We start from the raw sequence: 18,497 nt of genomic DNA on the forward strand, positions 1-18,497 counted from the left end.
TACCTCAAAGCTTCCTACAATTAAAAATACATAACCATAACTAACCCACTATTCTCACAAATTTCCATCAACTATAACATAATTTAAACCTCACTAATTAACCCAATTTAATGGTTTAAAAACCTTAAAACCTTTTCTTTAAGTGGGTACTTAAAACTCTTTAAAAAAGACTAATTTTTCATGACTTAAATAAAATTCCAGCATACTTATTTAATATAAAAGATAACCAATCAGCTAGAAAATCATATTTAAATCATCAAGAACCTTTTTCCTTTTATGGAAAATCAAACTACCCTAACATAATAATTAAAAAGTAGAGTGTATAATTTAATTTCAGCATTAATTGAGGGCTTAAAACTCATTAAAAACATGTTCTAATCATTAATTTACCAACCACAACAAACTAGAATCAAATCCTAATCATAAACATTAAATTCCCAAATTCTAGGGTTTGTAAATTGGGATTTTTAATCAAATTAAAATCTAAAAATTATAAGAATTAATTAACAACATCAACTACCCAAAAACAACATCAAAATATCATTAAAATGATGCCATGAATTAATTAAACAAGCTTAGAAATTAAATTAGGAGAAAAAGAGCTTTTTTTTTTCTTTTATACCAAAACCAAAACGAGGAGAGAGAGAGGAGGAGGACGGTGGCCGGTTGGTGGTCGTCGGCTGCTGGTACTAGCCGCCAGTGGTCGTCGGTGGTCGCCGGTGACACCGGTGGTGAGGATGAGAGAGGCGTGGGAAAGGAGGAGAAAAATAAGAGGAAAAGTTTGGGATTTTGTAAAATCTGACAATTTAATTCTTAAGTGTAAAATTCTTGAGCTTTTGGGGTATTTATATCCCCCTTTTAAAACAAAAATACTTGTTTATAAAACTATCATCACTAATCTCATTCTTCCTTGAATTCTCCTTTGGGGCTAACTTATTGGGCCCTTAAAAACTCTTTTTTACTCCCAACAAGTTAGTACAACACTTTATTGATGTTGACTCAATTTAAAACACTTTATTGTCCCAATTATTAGCTCATATTATTTTATACACACTTATTTTATATTTAAATAATTAATTCATTTAAAATAAAATGAATCATTTTAAATTATATATATAATAATTAATTTATATATAAAAAAATATTATAAAAATATGAAGTATTACAATAAATGAGAAGATTATTGATAAATGAAGAATATAAACTTATTGTAAGTTGGAAAATTATGATTTAATTGAGTGTGAGATTGATTTGTTAAAATCATTGATTGAGAATTTTTGAAATTATGGAGTATTTAATTTAGAAAGTTACACAATTGTAATAGAATACTAGCATAATGCCCATGCGATGCACGGTTTATAAATCAAATTATTAATTTTTTTTTCTTGACAAAAGCATTATATAATTAATCCCGTAGGGGGAAAAAACCAAAGATAATTTAATTGGCAATAAAGTGCTCATTTTCACTAACAAATTAATTGATAAAATTTTGTTCAGTCGCAATAATGGCCAATACGTATGTACAAAAATTAAGGATTGTGATTTGAATAATATTTTATGTCATTTGCATTTCTTTTATTTTATTCTTTTTAAATGAATTATGCTCTAACCATATACAAGAAGTAGACTAATTCATCTCCTATCTCCCCTAAAGTAAAAACTAAAATTTTCTTGTCATACCATCCGCTTCAATAACTATACAATCTAAAATCTATTTTACCCGTCACATTCATCAAACTTATAAACACAATAGCAACCTTATATCTTACCACCACGCACTATATACATTTTCTTAAGCTAAGCTGTCAAAAACTATATACATTTTTCTAAGCTAATTATTGACTTGTTGATTAAGGATTTTGTCGAAGGACCCAAAATTAAATCCATGTTGAGGAAGTTGTGCATCTTTACAATTCCTAACAATAGTCCTATATAGAAGTTCACTTCATAGCTGGCATGGTTAGTAGCCAAATGTTAGCCAATATTATTAGTCACTCCGATTTAAGCTAGAGATAATACGAGAAGTGCCCTCTTTCACAAGACCTTCAAACCGTTGAATGAGCCATTCTTTAATAAATGTTTGTATTTTAGATCCATGCGTTTATACATGATCACATAACAATTAATTTTGCATTATAATTTTTAAAGTGAACACGTTACAAAAAGTAAACACATCTAATAGACAAAATTTTTTTTTGAAACTATTATAGTGTACCTTCTCATCAACTAAATTAGCTCAAGTGAGTTAATTTTTTTTGGATTGGAATATTCAGGTTGGTACCATAGCCTCATAATTCGTTTTTTTTTCTCCATGATTCTTTAAGAGGGGTGAGGTCAAATATCATAGTGAATACCATATTCAATAACAATATGTTAACCTCTACGTAGTATAGATGAAATGACCTTGAAATGAAAATTATAAAGACTTATATGACTATGGCTATTATATATTATTCAGGTTGGAATATTTAGATTGGTACCATAGCCTCACAATTTGTACTTTTATTCTCCATTATTCTTTAAGATGGGTGAGGCCAAATATCATAGTGAATACCATATTCAATAACAATATGTTAACCTCTACGTAGTATAGATGACATGACCTTGAAATGAAAATTGTAAAGACTTATATGACAATGGCTATTATTAATTTTTTTTTTTTTTTTTTTTTTTTTTTTGGTGTTTAGAGGGCCACAGGGGTGAGTGATGAGAATCGATTCTAGGATCTATCACCTGTTAGCGAGAGGGGAGCTCTAACAACTTAAGCTATCTCTCACTTTCACTATGGCTATTATTTATATTAACCTTAATGTAGTATTGTAGTATACAGATGATAATACAAAAAATATTGTAGCTTAGTTTATTATTTGATTTTAATATGTTAACTATTATTTACGTTTGTCGCATTTTTGTATGAAATATATGATAAAGCATTATATTTGTCTGATTTTATGTAAATCCTTATTAATAATTATGATTTGATTTTAAAAGGCTAAGTTTTTTTTTTTTTTTTTTTTTTTTTTCCTGTATGTAGTGTCTAGAAATATTTGATAGATTATTATTGTCTTTGACTAAATTAAAGTAAATCCTTTGCATAAACATTATATATATATCTCCATTATCTTTTGAATAAATTAAAGTAATTCGTTATAGGATTAATTATGATAACACCACAAAATTCTCAAAAAAATGGATTATAACACCACCAAATCTAAAACTTTTATTATACCACCACAAAAAATCCCAAAAATTAGATTTCACCACCATGTAACGGATTTTTGGATGGAATCCGTTACTGGGATCCACTATGAACACGTGGTAATAAGACATTGGTTTTAAAAAAAATGAAAAGAAAAACAAAAATTAAAAGAAAAAAAGAAAAAAGCCTTAAACCCTAACCTAACCACCACCCCACCACCGGCAGCCTTAACCCCACCGCTGACAACCCAGCCCAGCCACCGGGACCACCACCTAACCCGGCAGCCGAACCCACCAACTAAACCCCATAGCCCACCAGCCCATCGTCCACCAACCGAACCCACCACAGCCCCAAAACCACCACCTAACCTCGACAAACCCCACGTCCACCAGTTGAACCCACCACAGCCCCCCCGCAAATCCCACCACAACCATCAATCGAAACCCAACCCCCACCATCTTGTCATTCCCTTTCTGATCCCAAATCACGAAAACCACCAATTGCGAAAACCACCAATCGCGAAATCTCTCTGACAACCCTCTTTTATGGTTGTGGTGGGAGCTAGGGTGGGATTTACGGGGGCTATGAACTTGTGGTGGGTGGGGCTAGTGGGAAATTGGGTTTTGTGGTGGTTAGGTGGTGGTTTCAATTCGAAGGTGAAGGAAGAAGTTTCGTGGGCTGGGTGGGCTTGCCGGCGACGGGTTGTAGGGCTGTCGATGGTGAAGGTGGTGGCTAGGTTAGGGTTTGGAGTTTTTTTTTTTTTTTCTTTTTCTTTTAATTTTTTTTTAATTCAATAGAATGGTGACACGTGTGTATTGTGGGACCCACTAACGGTTTTTTGGATGATTTATGTTAAGTGGTGGTGAAATCAATTTTATTGGTTTTTATGTGGTGTTATAATAAAAGTTTAAAATTTTGTAGTGTTATTATCCATTTTTTGAGAATTTTGTGGTGTTATTTTCTAAAATTTCCTTAAAACTTTGTACATATAAATATTAATGAATATATTACCTTAGAAATACACACCCTTAATTTGTATAAAGAATAATTACTTTTCCTTAATTTGTATAAAGAATAATTACTTTTAATAAATTATTTTGTATGCCATATTCACATATACCGTCCATTATTTTCAATTGCTTTGCCTTATAAATATTAATGTAAATTACCTTTTAAGATTTTTTTTTACTGCAGGTATACATTTTAAGATTTTTTGCATAATATTTTACGTAGTTGTCTAGAATAGGATACTTAGAATATTCTTCTTTAAATATATATATATATATATATATATATATATATATATATATATATATAAGAAAATATAAAATTAATATAAGACAGCGAATCATAGAGCGGCATTTGTCAGTCTCACATTGATTCGCTTGTATTTTATTATAGTATATATATAGATATAGATTTGAACTTTTATTCTTCATGATTCTTTAAGAGGGGTGAGGTCAGATACCATAGTGAATGTCATTTGAAGGACAATATATTAACCTCGACGTAGTATAGATAATATGATCTTGAAATATAAAATTGTAAAGAGTTACATGACTATTACTATGACTATTATTTATACAGATGATGATACAAAAATATTGTATCTTATTTTATTAGTTGAATATTATGATTTAATTTTAATATGTTAACTATATTTTTTCTTTGTCGTATTTTTTGTACTTTACTAATTTTTATGTAAATCAATTATATAGATGCTCGTATCATGTTATATTATATTGCTAGACTTTTTTTTTTATTTGAGAAGTAAGATTGCTAGACTTTAATATAATAGATGCTCTGACCATTATGCTCGTATCATGTAATCCTAAATATAATGCTTTCCTTTGCTAATTATGTCACAATGATGTTACTAGACTTTACTATAATAGATGCTCTGACCATCTATTATAGTAATTGATTACATTATGAGCAAAGAAATATCACTCTATGCTAGTACGCTATTGACAAAGGCTATTTTCCAAAATACAATTCTAACAATTTCTTTTTATTTGAGAAATAGTATTGCTAAACTTTACTATAATAGACTTTACTATGATAGTTTATGTAGTTATTTAGAATAAGATATTTAGAATATTCTTTTATATTTATATATATATATATATATATATATATATATATATATATATATATATATGGAAACATAAATGTATAATAATAAAAAATTAATAGAAGACAACGAATAATAAAGAGACATTTGTCACTCTCACATTAAAACGCTTGTCTTTAGTATAATATATAGATATATAGATAGATGATGTGGTTTTTTTTTTTTGTCCTTTATATTCACTACTGTGTTATAAGCCAAGAGGGGTACTAATATCTTTTCACAACATCCCCTAGTCAGTTGGCTTATAAAATAGAGATTACGTATTATTTATTCTTGCTAATTAAAGTCAAACTAGATTAAAAAAATTCAGACCAAACGAGATCATATTTTCTTAATTCCGTCTATTTATTGCCATATATTTTTAATTTCATGATTGTAAAAATTATGAAAATTTTGTATTTGAACTATGCAAGCTAACAAGATCCCAATTGATAATTAATGTTTTTTCTTATACTATGACGTACAATTACAGTTATAGCTTATTCTAATCAGATAATCATATCATCAAACTATATCAGGTTAAAAAATAAGTTCAGAATAACATAATTTGACCTTAAATATGAATAAATACTCCAACCTATCTTTTTTTAACTTTAATGGTCAACTTTATAAAACTTTGACTATAAAAACTCATTATTAAACATCAAAACCATACTCCCTCCTAGAGGTGTCCATTCGAATAAGCGGATGGAGTTTGGGTCGGGTCTATTCGGGTCGAGTCTGTTCTGGTCGGATATGTTCGGGTCAAAATTATTCTTTTAACTCAGATCGGGTCGGGTCAAATCCGGGTCACGGTCTATCGAGTCCGGGTCGGATATGGGTCGGGTCAACTCCATATCGGTTCATGTTCGGTTCGGATAAATTCAAATAGCATTCGAAACGGGTTTGACCGGGTTAATTTTGGGTTGGATGAATTTGGGACAGGTTGATTTCGGTTCGGTCAAGTTCGATTTGATTAAGATAAGGTTGATTCAGTATTTGATCAATTTCGATTCAAATTCTTTCCGTATTTGTCTAGATTTTGGTCAAGTTGACCAAATTCAATATCCAAATAAGGTCATTTTTAAACTAGAGTAAGTATTGAATGTTTACCTTATTATTGGGTCGATATCAACTTATCAAGTCATTCATGTGTCATTTCTCATATTGCGTGGTTAATTATTACGAATGCCAAGAATTAGTTTTCTCATTCAATCAATTCTTGTGTAATAGTTATCTTGGAGCCAAATTTAAAGTGAATAATTATCGATGACTTATCATACCTAAGTATATAAGTGAGACGATTAGTAATGAACGATTAATAGATGATAGTCACATATGGTGATATACAAAAAAGAATGTCCTCTTTTTAAGGTACTACTCTTCAATTGTTTAATCTCATGAGGCTTCAAGTACTATACTATTAGTTTGCTTTATTACTAATTCATTTGTACAAGATATTTATTAGAGTTTTAAACTTTCTAACTTATTAATAATTAGTAAATTTGTAAATATATAGCAGTATAAGAACTTGAAAAAAACAAGGGTCAATAATAGGTTAGGTTTAAAAATTATGTCCGGGTTAAAATCGGATCGGGTTAAAATCGGATTAGTTTAAAATCGGGTAGGGTTAATATCAGTTCCGGTTAAAACAGATCGGATTGAATCGGTTATTTGTCGGGTCATTTTCGGATCGGGTTGAGTTCAAGTCGGGTCAAATTGGTTCAGTTTTAGTTCAAGTCGGGTCATATCGGGTTCGGGTAGAGTTCAAGCCGGGTCAAATTAGTGCTGAGTTAAGTTTATATCGGGTTAAATTCGGATTCTGATTAAGTTCAGGTCAATTACAATTCGAAATGGATGATTTTTTTCGAATAGGTTCGAATCAGTTCAATTTTGACACCTCTATACCCTCACACACACACACCTTTTTAAGAAAACCCATATGAAGACATGCTTTTAATAAGACCCATATGAAGACATGCAAATTAAAGGGTAAAGGTCATTGATTATATATATTTTGGCATGATTGGTTATTAGGTATGTAACTTCCGTTCATGTGGCGTACATAGAGAAGCGTGTGAAGAATGAAGCCCAAAAAGCAACTGCCCAAAGAGACATTATACGGAGTAGATATGTACCAATTTTTCGTAGTTGGTTATGGGGGACGTCGTATGCAATTCACCCATGCATAACTACTACTCTACTAGCATGAGTGATTGGGAAGAATACCCGAAACTTGGCAACATGGGTGATCTCTTGGCTTCATCAGATTTTGACCCGAATTGCTCAATATCAATTATCCAGCAATATAAGCTTCCGTTATATTAACGGACTAATAACTTGTGTATGTCTTACAAATGAAGATTTATTATTTCCTATTTCACATAGCATTTATGTCAGAGTAAAGACTCCAAGTTTCTAATTCTGTACAAGAGATGTGCACTTCTTCCCAATTTCGCACATCTTCACTTCTTCCCAATACTATGTAAGAAATATCTTCATTATAGATAGTCTGAAATTGAAAGTATTTTTTTTTTCCTGGAGCTAATTTTATTTAAAGTGTTAAATTGAAGTCATTATTTCTTTATACCATTTATTCGATCCTTCACTTTTCAATGATCAATTGTTTATATAGCAACGTAGTGCAGACTTTTGGGTGAAAGACAGAAGGTGGTGATAACTCGTTTAGAAGATGAATTAATTTTGGATTGTCCATCTACAAATTTCAAATAAATGATTTTCCTGTTTGGAAAAGTTTATTACCTTTCAAGGTCAGGGTCAGACTTTACAAATATATTTTCACGCACTACTTATATACTATTAAAAATATATTAATTCCATCAATATAAAATTAAAAATATTTCAAATAGTAGAATAACACAATACAAAAGTATACATATATATTTGTATAAAAAATCACAAGTCCAACTATAATGGAAATATGTAAGTAGGTAGAAATGAAAGCATACTTTTTTTTTTATCCAAATGAGGTTACAAACAATAACCAATAAAAACAGAGAAACAAGAAAAATAAAAACTGAAAGCAGGAAAATAGAAAAAAAAAAAAAAAAAGCAACTAATTACTACACAGGAACGAGGCGAGGCATGGCTACACCCCTTATATTCTCCTCTAAGATACGACTAAGTTCTGCCGGAGCATTATAAAATAAAACTAAGTGAGAGTCCTGAATGACTCCGCGGTTGGCCAACCAATCCACCGCGCGATTGCCCTCTCTATAGACATGGATGACTTTAACTTCCCAACGATCATCACTAATAAGTAGCTTCTGGCATAATTTGATATCATGTATGCACTTGCCTCGCACTTCATCTTGTTTCTGGAGAGCTTGAACACAGGTCGCATTATCTATTTTAACACCTACTTATATACTATATAAAATATATTAATTCCATCTATATATAATTAAGGAAATTTTGACTTCCACCACCATGAAAAAATCACTTATTGGCTTTTACCACCTCCATAAAAAAAGTTGTATTTTACCACCAACAAAATTTCCAAAAATTGGGTTTTACCATCAACTAATAGATTCCGTCCATGAATCCGTTAGTAGGGCCCATCTTTTTGACATTTCCTCTTCATCTCCCCCAATCTTCCATGCCAATCAGTAGGGAATGAAATTAAACCCACCTCGGTTGGTCGGAATTTCATGTGGGGCTATGGAGGGGTCAAAATTTGGTGGTGGCTAGGGAGGGGGTTGGAAATAGGTGGTGGCTAGGGAGGAGGTCGAAATTTGGTGGTGGCTAGGGTTTTAGGAGTGTTTAGAATTCGGTAGGTGGAAAAGGGGTCGGAACCCGGTGTTGGGGATAGGGCGAGTTGGGGTCGAAATTCAGTGGGAGGGGGTCGGAAGGAGAAGGCGATCGAAGTTTGAGGTCAGAAAAGGGAGGAGAAGGGGGAGGCGAGGTCGGTGGTCATAAAAAGGAAGGGGAAGAGAAGGAGGAGAGGCCGCCGAAAACAGAGGGGAAGAGGGGCTTCTAGAAAGGAGGGGAAGGGGGTTGCCGGAAACGGACCGGCTATGTGGGCACTTGGGAGCTGGTCCGGCGATGGGGGCTACGGAAAGGGTGCCGGCGACGGTGGCTGGCTTGGATGGTTTTGATTTTATTAATTTTTTATTTTTATTTATTTTCCTTTTTTTACACCCAATAATATGGTGACACGTGTACATGGTAGGCCTCATTAACGGATTTATAGACGGAATCTGTTAGTTAGGGGTGATTGGTGGTAAAAGCCAACTTTAATTTTTTTATGTGGTGGTAAAATAAAACTTTTTTTTATGGTGGTAAAAACCAATAAGTGGTTATTTAGAGGTGGTAAAAGTCAAAATTTCCTAAAATTAAAAATATTTCAAATGGTAGAATAACATAATACAAAAGTATACGTATATATTTTTATCAAAAATCACAAGTCCAATTATAATGGACACATGTAAGTAGGAAGAAATGAAAATTTATATATTAGGGCTGAGCAAAACTATTTGAAAATCCGAAAATCTGATGATCCGATCCGCATTCGATCCGAAAATTATGGATATTCGCTCCGAATTTGATTTCGGATCGGATATTCGATCCGAAAAAATCGGATATCGGATATTCAAATTTTGGATTTCAAATATCCGATATCCGAAAAAATCACTTAATTTTTTACGGAGTCTTTTTTAGTGAAGACTTACTCTAATTACTCCACAAAGGCCCAAACCAACTAACCCTAATTATTCCCTCAAAAACTCCCCCCACCGCCCCCCTCTCTCTTATCTGATTCTCTATCTTCTCTCTCCTCTCTTTCCTCTTAGAATCTCAATGACTATTCTTTTTTAAGATCTCCCTTAGTTCACCTCCATCAACATCTGCAACCAGCCAACCACCAACGGCTTGCCCATCTTCCCCCCTTGATCCTCACGCGTCGCTCCACCCTCCTCCAGCCACACCGCCATCAACATCCGCAACCACGACGACTTCCCTCGAGTTGCAACACCAGGTCAGCCCATCATCGCATCATGAATCATAATTTTCTCATGATAAGCCATAAAAAATTTACCCCCACCAGAACAATACTCAACAATATTAGCTTCCTTCTTTAACCTACAAATAAAACTCCTCCTTCCTCTAACAAAATTAACCATCGCCAAGCAAGAATCTCTCCCAACAGTCAAAGCCAATTTCCCAGAAGGATGAACACATAAATGATTAATCCCCTTCTTATGAACTTGGATCGTCTTGAGAAGAACAAAAGGGTCGACATCGAAAATCGAGAAGGACCCATCGTCGGCAGCGACGAAGAGATTTCGAGGGAAGGAGGATAGAGGAGGGGTGAAGAAGGAGAGAGAAGTAACAGAGGTTTCGAGAAGGAGCGAGTCGAGTTCGGAGGATGTAGAGAGGTCGTAGAGTTTAACGGTGTCGTCACCGGCTGAAGAGGCGGCGACAATGCCGGAGACGGGGACGAATTTGATGGGGGAGAGGTGTGCAGCATAGGAGAATTGGGGGTTTGGGGTTAGGGTTTGGTCGGATGAGGTGGGGTTGGGTTGTCGAAGTTTGTAGCCCCAAATGAATTTTTCGTACGAACTGGCTATTAGAGACATTGCGGCGGCGCTTGTGACAATGTGAAAACCCACTCCCTCACACTCACCGTCGCTCCACGCCTCCACCAGCGGCGTCTTATCTTCTCAATGATAATTATTTTAAATTTTTTTTTGTTCTGTAATTTGTGACAATGTGTAAAATTTCTTTGTTTTAAAATTGGTGAAATTAGTTATTGGATTTTAAAAATTTCTAGTCTATTTGATCTTCTCATTTTAGCTCAATTTCAATATATAAGTACAATGTTTATCAATTTTCCTTAACAAAAAGTTAATTTGGCCATTAAATGAATTTTTAAACAATAATTTGAAAAAGTCGGATATTGGATATACGAGCTATCCGATTTGAAATTTTCGGATATCGGATATCAGATATCCGATCTGTGCTAACCCCTAATATATATATATATACATATATACATATGTACATATATACATATATGTATATATATGTATATATGTACATATATATATATATATATATATATATATATATATTTATATATGTGTGTGTCTGTGTGTGTGTATATATATATATATGTGTGTGTGTATATATGTGTGTGTGTATATATATATGTACATATATGTATATACAAACACACACACATATATATATATTTGATCCAAATGAAGTTACAAACAACCAAGAAAAACAGTGAAACAAGAAAAATAAAAATCGAAAGCAGGAAAATAGAAAGAAAGCAACTAACTATGGAGGAATGAGGCGAGGCATGGCCACACCCCTTATATCCTCCTCTAAGATACGACTTAGTTCTGTCGGAACATTATAAAAGAAAACTAATTGAGAGTCCTCCGCAATTGGCCAATCAATCGTCGCGCAATTGCTCTCCCTATAGACATGGATGACTTTAACTTCCCAAAGATCGTCACTAAGTAGCTTTTGGCATAATTTGATATCATGTATGCACTCGCCTCGCACTGCATCTCGTTTCTGGAGAGCTTGAACACAGGCCGCATTATCCATTTGCACTTCAAGTTTATCAATTTGCAGATTTCCAGCTAATTCAAGGCCTCTAGTAAGAGCAAGCACCTCTGCTCTGAAAGTAGAGCAATGGCCAAAATCAAATGAGACGGTCGTGACTAGATTTCCAGTGTAATCTCTAATTGGCTTCACCACCCGTCGGACCTGGATTTCCTTTGGTGACTCCATCACAATTAATAACATACCAGTCATAAGGAGGTGCGTGCCACGTTATATTGGCGGTTTTATTGGCTGGGATACGATACTTCTTCCTCGCAATCACATCACTTAAGGATTCCCAAATTGCTCTTCGAGCCTCCTCATATCTAACCTGTAAAAATTCTACAAAGTCAATCGAAAAAATTCTTTTCGTCGATTGATCGAAGACAAAATAATTTCTCCATCTCCAAATCCACCAAACCGAGATGCAAAAATAAGTAGCCTAAGACTCCTCATTCACTGGTGCCAAATCTCTAGCGTTTTCACTAAGCCACTCTTTGAGACCCCCTTGAAATTACTTGCCCGTGTTGTTGTTATCCACTGTTTTCCGGCAAACAACCCTTGCAACAGGGCAATCTCGGAGTATATGAAGTGTAGTCTCTTCAACAGCCCCGCAAATGTAACATTTAGGGTCATCTGTGAGCTTACGTTTAAAGCGATTTTGGTTACTTAGCACTCGATCATGACAAACTAGCCATAGAAATGCCCGTACTCTCTGTTGAACCGGGGCTGACCCCACCACATCCAAACATTCCTCATGAAGAATGTCAATGTCGTGCTTCATGATGCTTAACACGGATTTAATTATGAATTTTCCTTTGTCTCCATCTTTCTAGTAAACCAAATCCCCAATGTTTGGGTCAGATCTAACCTCATACCTTTGGATTTTCTTTAAAGTGCTCTAATCAAGGAACGGTGCAAAAACATTTCAGTGCCAACCTTCCCTGTTTTCCCTCATTTCATCTACAATTGCTCCTTCTAATTTGGCAGGAATAATAGGGTGCGTATCAAGGCTTCTAAGTGGTTCATTTGTCACCCATTTGTGGTCCCAAAATAACGCCTTCGCACCATTGTCGATTGCTGTTCTCAATCCTTCATTCAAGAACTTAGAATTTTCCGTAATTCCACTCCATACATTGGACATACCCACTTTAGGCTCAAACATATTAAAATCACATCGACCTTTACAATATTTGGCTCGTAGAACCCGAGACCATAGGGCATTAGCTTAGGTTCAGATAAAACCCTCCATCTCAACTTGGTAAGAAAAGCCGCATTTGCTTGTTTTGCTAAGAAAACTCCAATGCCTCCTTTCTCCTTAGGTCGTTGTAAAACTTCCCAAGAAAGAAGATGGATGACACGCTTTTCATCATGCCCACCCCAAATGAACTTCCTTATCTTTTTATCTATTTCCTTGCAAATTTTTCTTAGGATCTTAGCGGATTGCATCAAGTATAGGGCCATGGTGGAAAAAGTTGATCTAGCAAGAGTAATCCTCCCTGCCATCGAGAGGTATTTAGTCTTCCAACTAACCAATCTTCTGTCAATTTTTTCACACATGTTGAAAAGTTTCTTCGGTAACTCTACTTGTAAGTGTCGGCATGCCTAGGTATATCCCTAGGTCATCCGTGGACTCCATTTGGAGAGCTTCAATAATTGATTTTTGAGAATCAAGATTAACATTGGCCGAGAAGTAGACTCGTGATTTCGCCAAACTAACTTTTTGGCCGGAAGCACGAAAAAATCTTTCAATGCAACATGCAACATAGGATAAACTCCGCTTGTTTAACACTTGCTTCCGCAAAAAGTATGATATCACCTGCAAAAAATAGATTGGAGAGGCTTGGACCATCACGACTAGCACGAATAATAGGCTTCCATCTATTATTTGCAATTCACTAGCAGAAAAACTGAAATCAGCACCGCCTTTTTCGCAACAGCTTTTAAAAACCGGTGCCAAAAAAAAATAGGCGGGATTGAGGGAAAGAGTTTTTGCACCGTTTCCAACCAAACCGGTGCGAAATTATATTATTAGCACCGGTTCAAACCAGTGCGAATTATCAAAAAAAAAAGGGAGGGGAAGAGTTTTCGCACCGGTTCAAACCAAACCGGTGCAAAATAATGTTTTAGCACCGGTTCAAATTGGTGCGGAATTAAAATTGGGCTCCCTCTTCTTCTTCTTTCTTTCCCCCTGCTTTTCATTATTTCTGTTTTCCCTCCCAAATTTTCGCCCTTCTCTTCCACCACCTCCAAAGTTTCTTATTCTCCATTGAAGCGGTTTCTGAGCTTTACTCACGCTGCACCTTCTTCTCTCTCCATATCTCTCCTCCATTGAAGCTCGTAGTGCTCTTTATTCTCCATTGAAGCAGCTTCGAGCTTTCTCACCTCCATTGAAGCAGCTTCGAGGTAAGATTTTTTCTTAGTCCTTTTTAAATTATCAAATTCCTTTGCAATCTAGGGTTTGTTGTTGATTTGCCTTTCAGTTTAGTAATTTTAGGGTTCTTTTAATCTAGGGTTTGTCATTGAAGCGCGCACGGCTCCCCCTCAACCACAACGGCCTTCTTGTCACGGAGGCTCCCCCTCGAACAGTGTCTGGTGAGCTTGCCTTTCCGGTTTCCTTTAATGCCTATTATATTTCTAGCTTGCTGTGAACTGAGTTATTGCCTTGTTGTAAGCTTGCAAATTTTTTATGGGTATTTTATGCATTTTTATTTTTTTTTATTTGTTCGAAGCCATTAAAGTGTATTTTATGAATCAATGTCTTTGTTACAGGAAAGTGTTAAAGCATGTATTTATATTCATGATTAGTTCTTGTTGTATTTATCGAAATCACAGTGACGACCTTTTATTAGATAAGTATATCGCTGTCTTGTTGAATAATTGATTATTTGATTGAATTAGAGTACTAGAGCAATTAGTTATTTAGTTGAATAGTTGGATTTGAATACTTGTGGAGTTGTTGATTATTAATTAATTGATAGACATGATAGATTGATACTTTGATAGTTCATAGTTTTCAATTGACATATGATAGTTCATATCTACTAACTTTTGTTTTTTGTTTTGTTTTTTCTTTTTGTTTTTTTATAGATTCATATGTGAATTGAAGCACAAGTTTAGCTTGAAAACTACATATTTAGCTCAAGTGGGAAGTTAGAAATAATACATCCATTGTACTTGTTATATTGGTATGAATTATACACTTTACTAAGCTATATTTCTTTCTCTTTATTCATCTAATAAAAGTTTTTTCATGCTATTACAGCTTGTGTATTGTTTAATGACAACTAAATACAACAATATACAAAATGTTTGCATCATCATATGCCTAGATACCCGCTCAAGGCTTTCTCATTAGGAGAAAGTCTTGACTAGTCCCCGGTTGGGACTGTTCTTGAACGTTTACTCTCACTTAGGTGGTGAATGTATGCTTTTTTCGATTTTAAGGAACATCTTGGCTTACCGTTTCCTCACCCTGTTCTCTAGGTACATATGTGGGTAAGTAATTATCTACATCGTGTACTTGGAGAACTTGGGGGAAATGCTGCCGGATGTTCCTTAAAATTGGAAAGTCGACATACATTCACTAGTGAGATTAGACATTCAAGGATGGGTTAGGTTGGAGTGATAAGGACCCTTTGGAAGCATATATGCATTTTTTTACTATGTGAATGGTATATGCATGGTGTGTGGTTGAATTTGATTTACATATATAATATATGTAGCAATTATACATTATTCATAATATGTTGCTATGTTTAGAGACAATTTACTAAATGGAGAAGGATCATGGTTGGATGTATGGTAGACGTGATACATTGGAACTCTTTCATGGGGTTCAAGAGTTTTGCGAGAGGGCTTCATCTTATCAGCGCAAAATGGGTGTCGGTTGCCTCTATTGTCCTTGTGTTGATTGTAATAATGTGAAGGTGGTCAATAGTGTTGAAATTATTAAAGATCATGTAATTTGTCGTGGGTTTAGGCTTATATACCATGTGTGGATTTGGCACGGTGAAGAAGGAGAGTACAATGGGGATGTTGATGGGAATGATGTGCATGATAGAAGCAATGAGATTCGTGTGGACGAGGAATACAGTAATGATGAATATATTATCGATAATGGTGATGAGGATGGATTTGAGGATGATCAAGTGGATGAGGTCGAGGATAAAGGGGTAGATGAGATGTGCGTGGTGTTGAAGGTGTCGTGTTTGAGTCATTATTGGAGGCTTCTAAAAAGCCTTTGTATCCTGGGTGCAAAAAATACTCCAAACTATCAGCCGTGCTAATACTTTTTAACATTAAGTCGAAGCATGGGTGGACGGACAATAGTTTTACTTCTTTGTTGACCGCGTTAAGTGAGATGTTGCCTGACGGGAATGAAATTCCTAAGTCTTAATATTATGCAAAGAAGCTCGTGTGTCTATTTGGTTTAGAGTATAAGAAGATACATGCATGTCCTAATGATTGTATTCTTTTATCAAAATGAATATGAACAATTGGAAGAATGTCCACGATACAAGAAGTCGTGCTACAAACGCATGAGTTGCAATGCTGGTAGGAAGGGGCCTCCTGCTAAGGTGTTGTGGTATCTTCCCATTATTCCAAGGTTTAAGCGTCTATTCTCAACACCAAAAGATGCTAAAAACTTGAGGTGGCATGCAGAGGGAAGAAAGAAAAACAGAATGCTGAAGCATCCAGCCGAATCCCCGCAATGGAAGAACATTGATATGAAGTTTGAGAAATTTGGCGATGAAGTCAGAAATTTAAGGCTAGGGTTGTGCACAGACGGGATGAATCCATTTGGCACTCTTAGTACCCAGCACAGCACATGGCCGGTACTTTTAGTGATCTACAATTTGCCTCCTTGGTTGTGCATGAAATGTAAGTATGTAATGCTTTCACTACTAATAATGGGGCCAAGGCAATCTGGAAACGACATAGATATTTATCTTGCGCCACTTGTTGACGATTTGAAAAAGATGTGGGACGAAGGGGTTTCCGTTTTTTATGCTCATAAGAATGAGATGTTCACATTGCGTGCAGCTCTTATGTGGACCGTTAATGATTTTCTTGCATATGCCAATTTGTCTGGGTACAAGAAAAAAAGAAAAAGGGCATGCCTCATTTGTATTGATGACACACCAAGCATACACCTTGATCATTCTCATAAAGAGGTGTACATGCGGACCAGAAGGTTGCTCAGGCGCGATCACCTGTACCGTAGGCAGAAAAAGGCTTTCAATGGGACAGTGGAAGATGGGACTGGTAAGGAGGTTTATGCTCGAGTTAAGGGTATACAAACAGTATTTGGGAAAACAGAAAAAGTTGCGGACTCAACTGCTCTCTTTAAAAAAGAATCAATCTTTTGGAAGCTTCCGTACTATAAAGAACATGACGTTAGGCACTATCTTAATGTAATGCATATAGAGAAGAATGTGTGTGATGCTCTTGTGGGAACGCTGATGAATATTCAAGGCAAAACAAAGAATGGAAAGGGTGCACGGTTAGATTTGGAAAAGATGGGGGTTTGTCCAGAATTGTGAGCTCAGGAAAAGGTTAGAAAGGGAAAGGAACAGGAAAAGGAAAATGAAATGAGTTCGAAAAAAGGAAAGGGGAAGAGCAAGGTAAAATGAAAGGAAAAGGGAAAGGCCACGGATGCGTCAAGAAGAAATATGAGGGAAAAACCAAGGATGAAAAGGCTTATTTACCTCCGGCTTGCTACACATTGTCAAGGGTAGAAAAACGGATGTTTTGTGCATGTTTGTGCGACATTAAGGTTCCATTAGGGTGCGCATCTAACATGAAAAGATTTGTATCCTTAAATGGAGAATTGAAGCTGACAAGTATGAAATTCCATGATTGTCACGTTATGATGCAAGTGTTCCTACCAATTGTAATACGTGGTATTTTACCGAAGAACGTAAGGGAAGCTATTACAAGCCTTTGTTCGTTTTTCAATACAATATGCAAAAAATTGCCTGATCCTTGTACACTTGATGCTTTACAAGCGGATGTGGTTGTGACTTTGTGCAAATTTGAGATGTACTTCCCACCCTCATTTTTTGACATAATGGTGCAATTCTTCATTTGGTGCGTGAGATTAAGTTGTGCGGTCCAGTGTTCATGAGGTGGTGCTATCCTTTTGAAAGACACATAGGTACATTGCAACATAAAGTAAGGAATCGGCCCCACCCAGAAGGAAGTATGATTCAAGGGACCGTGGGTGAGGAGATTGGTAATTTTGTAGCCGACTATATAGCCGTTGTTGAACCTATTGGTCTTCCTACTTCTCGACATGAAGGGAGACTTGATGGTCATGGAATTATCGGGTCGAAACGAATGTCACCTGACCGAGATAAGTTCTTACAAGCACACCTATATGTGCTGCACCATGTTGCAGATGTTCACCCATATTTAAACGAGCACATAGCTAGTTTGCGTGATGAATTTCCATCGAAAGGTGATGTTGCATAATAAGAGGTTTGTGAGTTGGTTTTGTGATCGAGTGATGGGTAGAATGGATGAGAGTGTCACTGATACAGTAAGGTGGCTTGCTTATGGTCTTAAGGATGATGTTCGCTCATTTGAGGGATATGACATAAATGG

The 18,497-nt window shown here is 35.4% G+C and overlaps 1 protein-coding gene across 1 annotated transcript; it reads right to left on the reverse strand.

The window, feature by feature from the left end:
- Positions 1 to 9,942: 9,942 nt before the first annotated feature.
- On the reverse strand, positions 9,943 to 11,165 carry LOC110698181 (p21-activated protein kinase-interacting protein 1-like). The gene has a single exon (XM_021875583.1). The coding sequence runs from the start codon at positions 10,907 to 10,909 to the stop codon at positions 10,310 to 10,312; it is 600 nt and encodes a 199-aa protein (XP_021731275.1). The 5' UTR covers positions 10,910 to 11,165; the 3' UTR covers positions 9,943 to 10,309.
- Positions 11,166 to 18,497: the final 7,332 nt, after the last annotated feature.

This window comes from Chenopodium quinoa, unplaced genomic scaffold (genome assembly GCF_001683475.1).
Source record: "Chenopodium quinoa cultivar QQ74 unplaced genomic scaffold, ASM168347v1, whole genome shotgun sequence".
Lineage (NCBI taxonomy): Eukaryota > Viridiplantae > Streptophyta > Magnoliopsida > Caryophyllales > Amaranthaceae > Chenopodium > Chenopodium quinoa.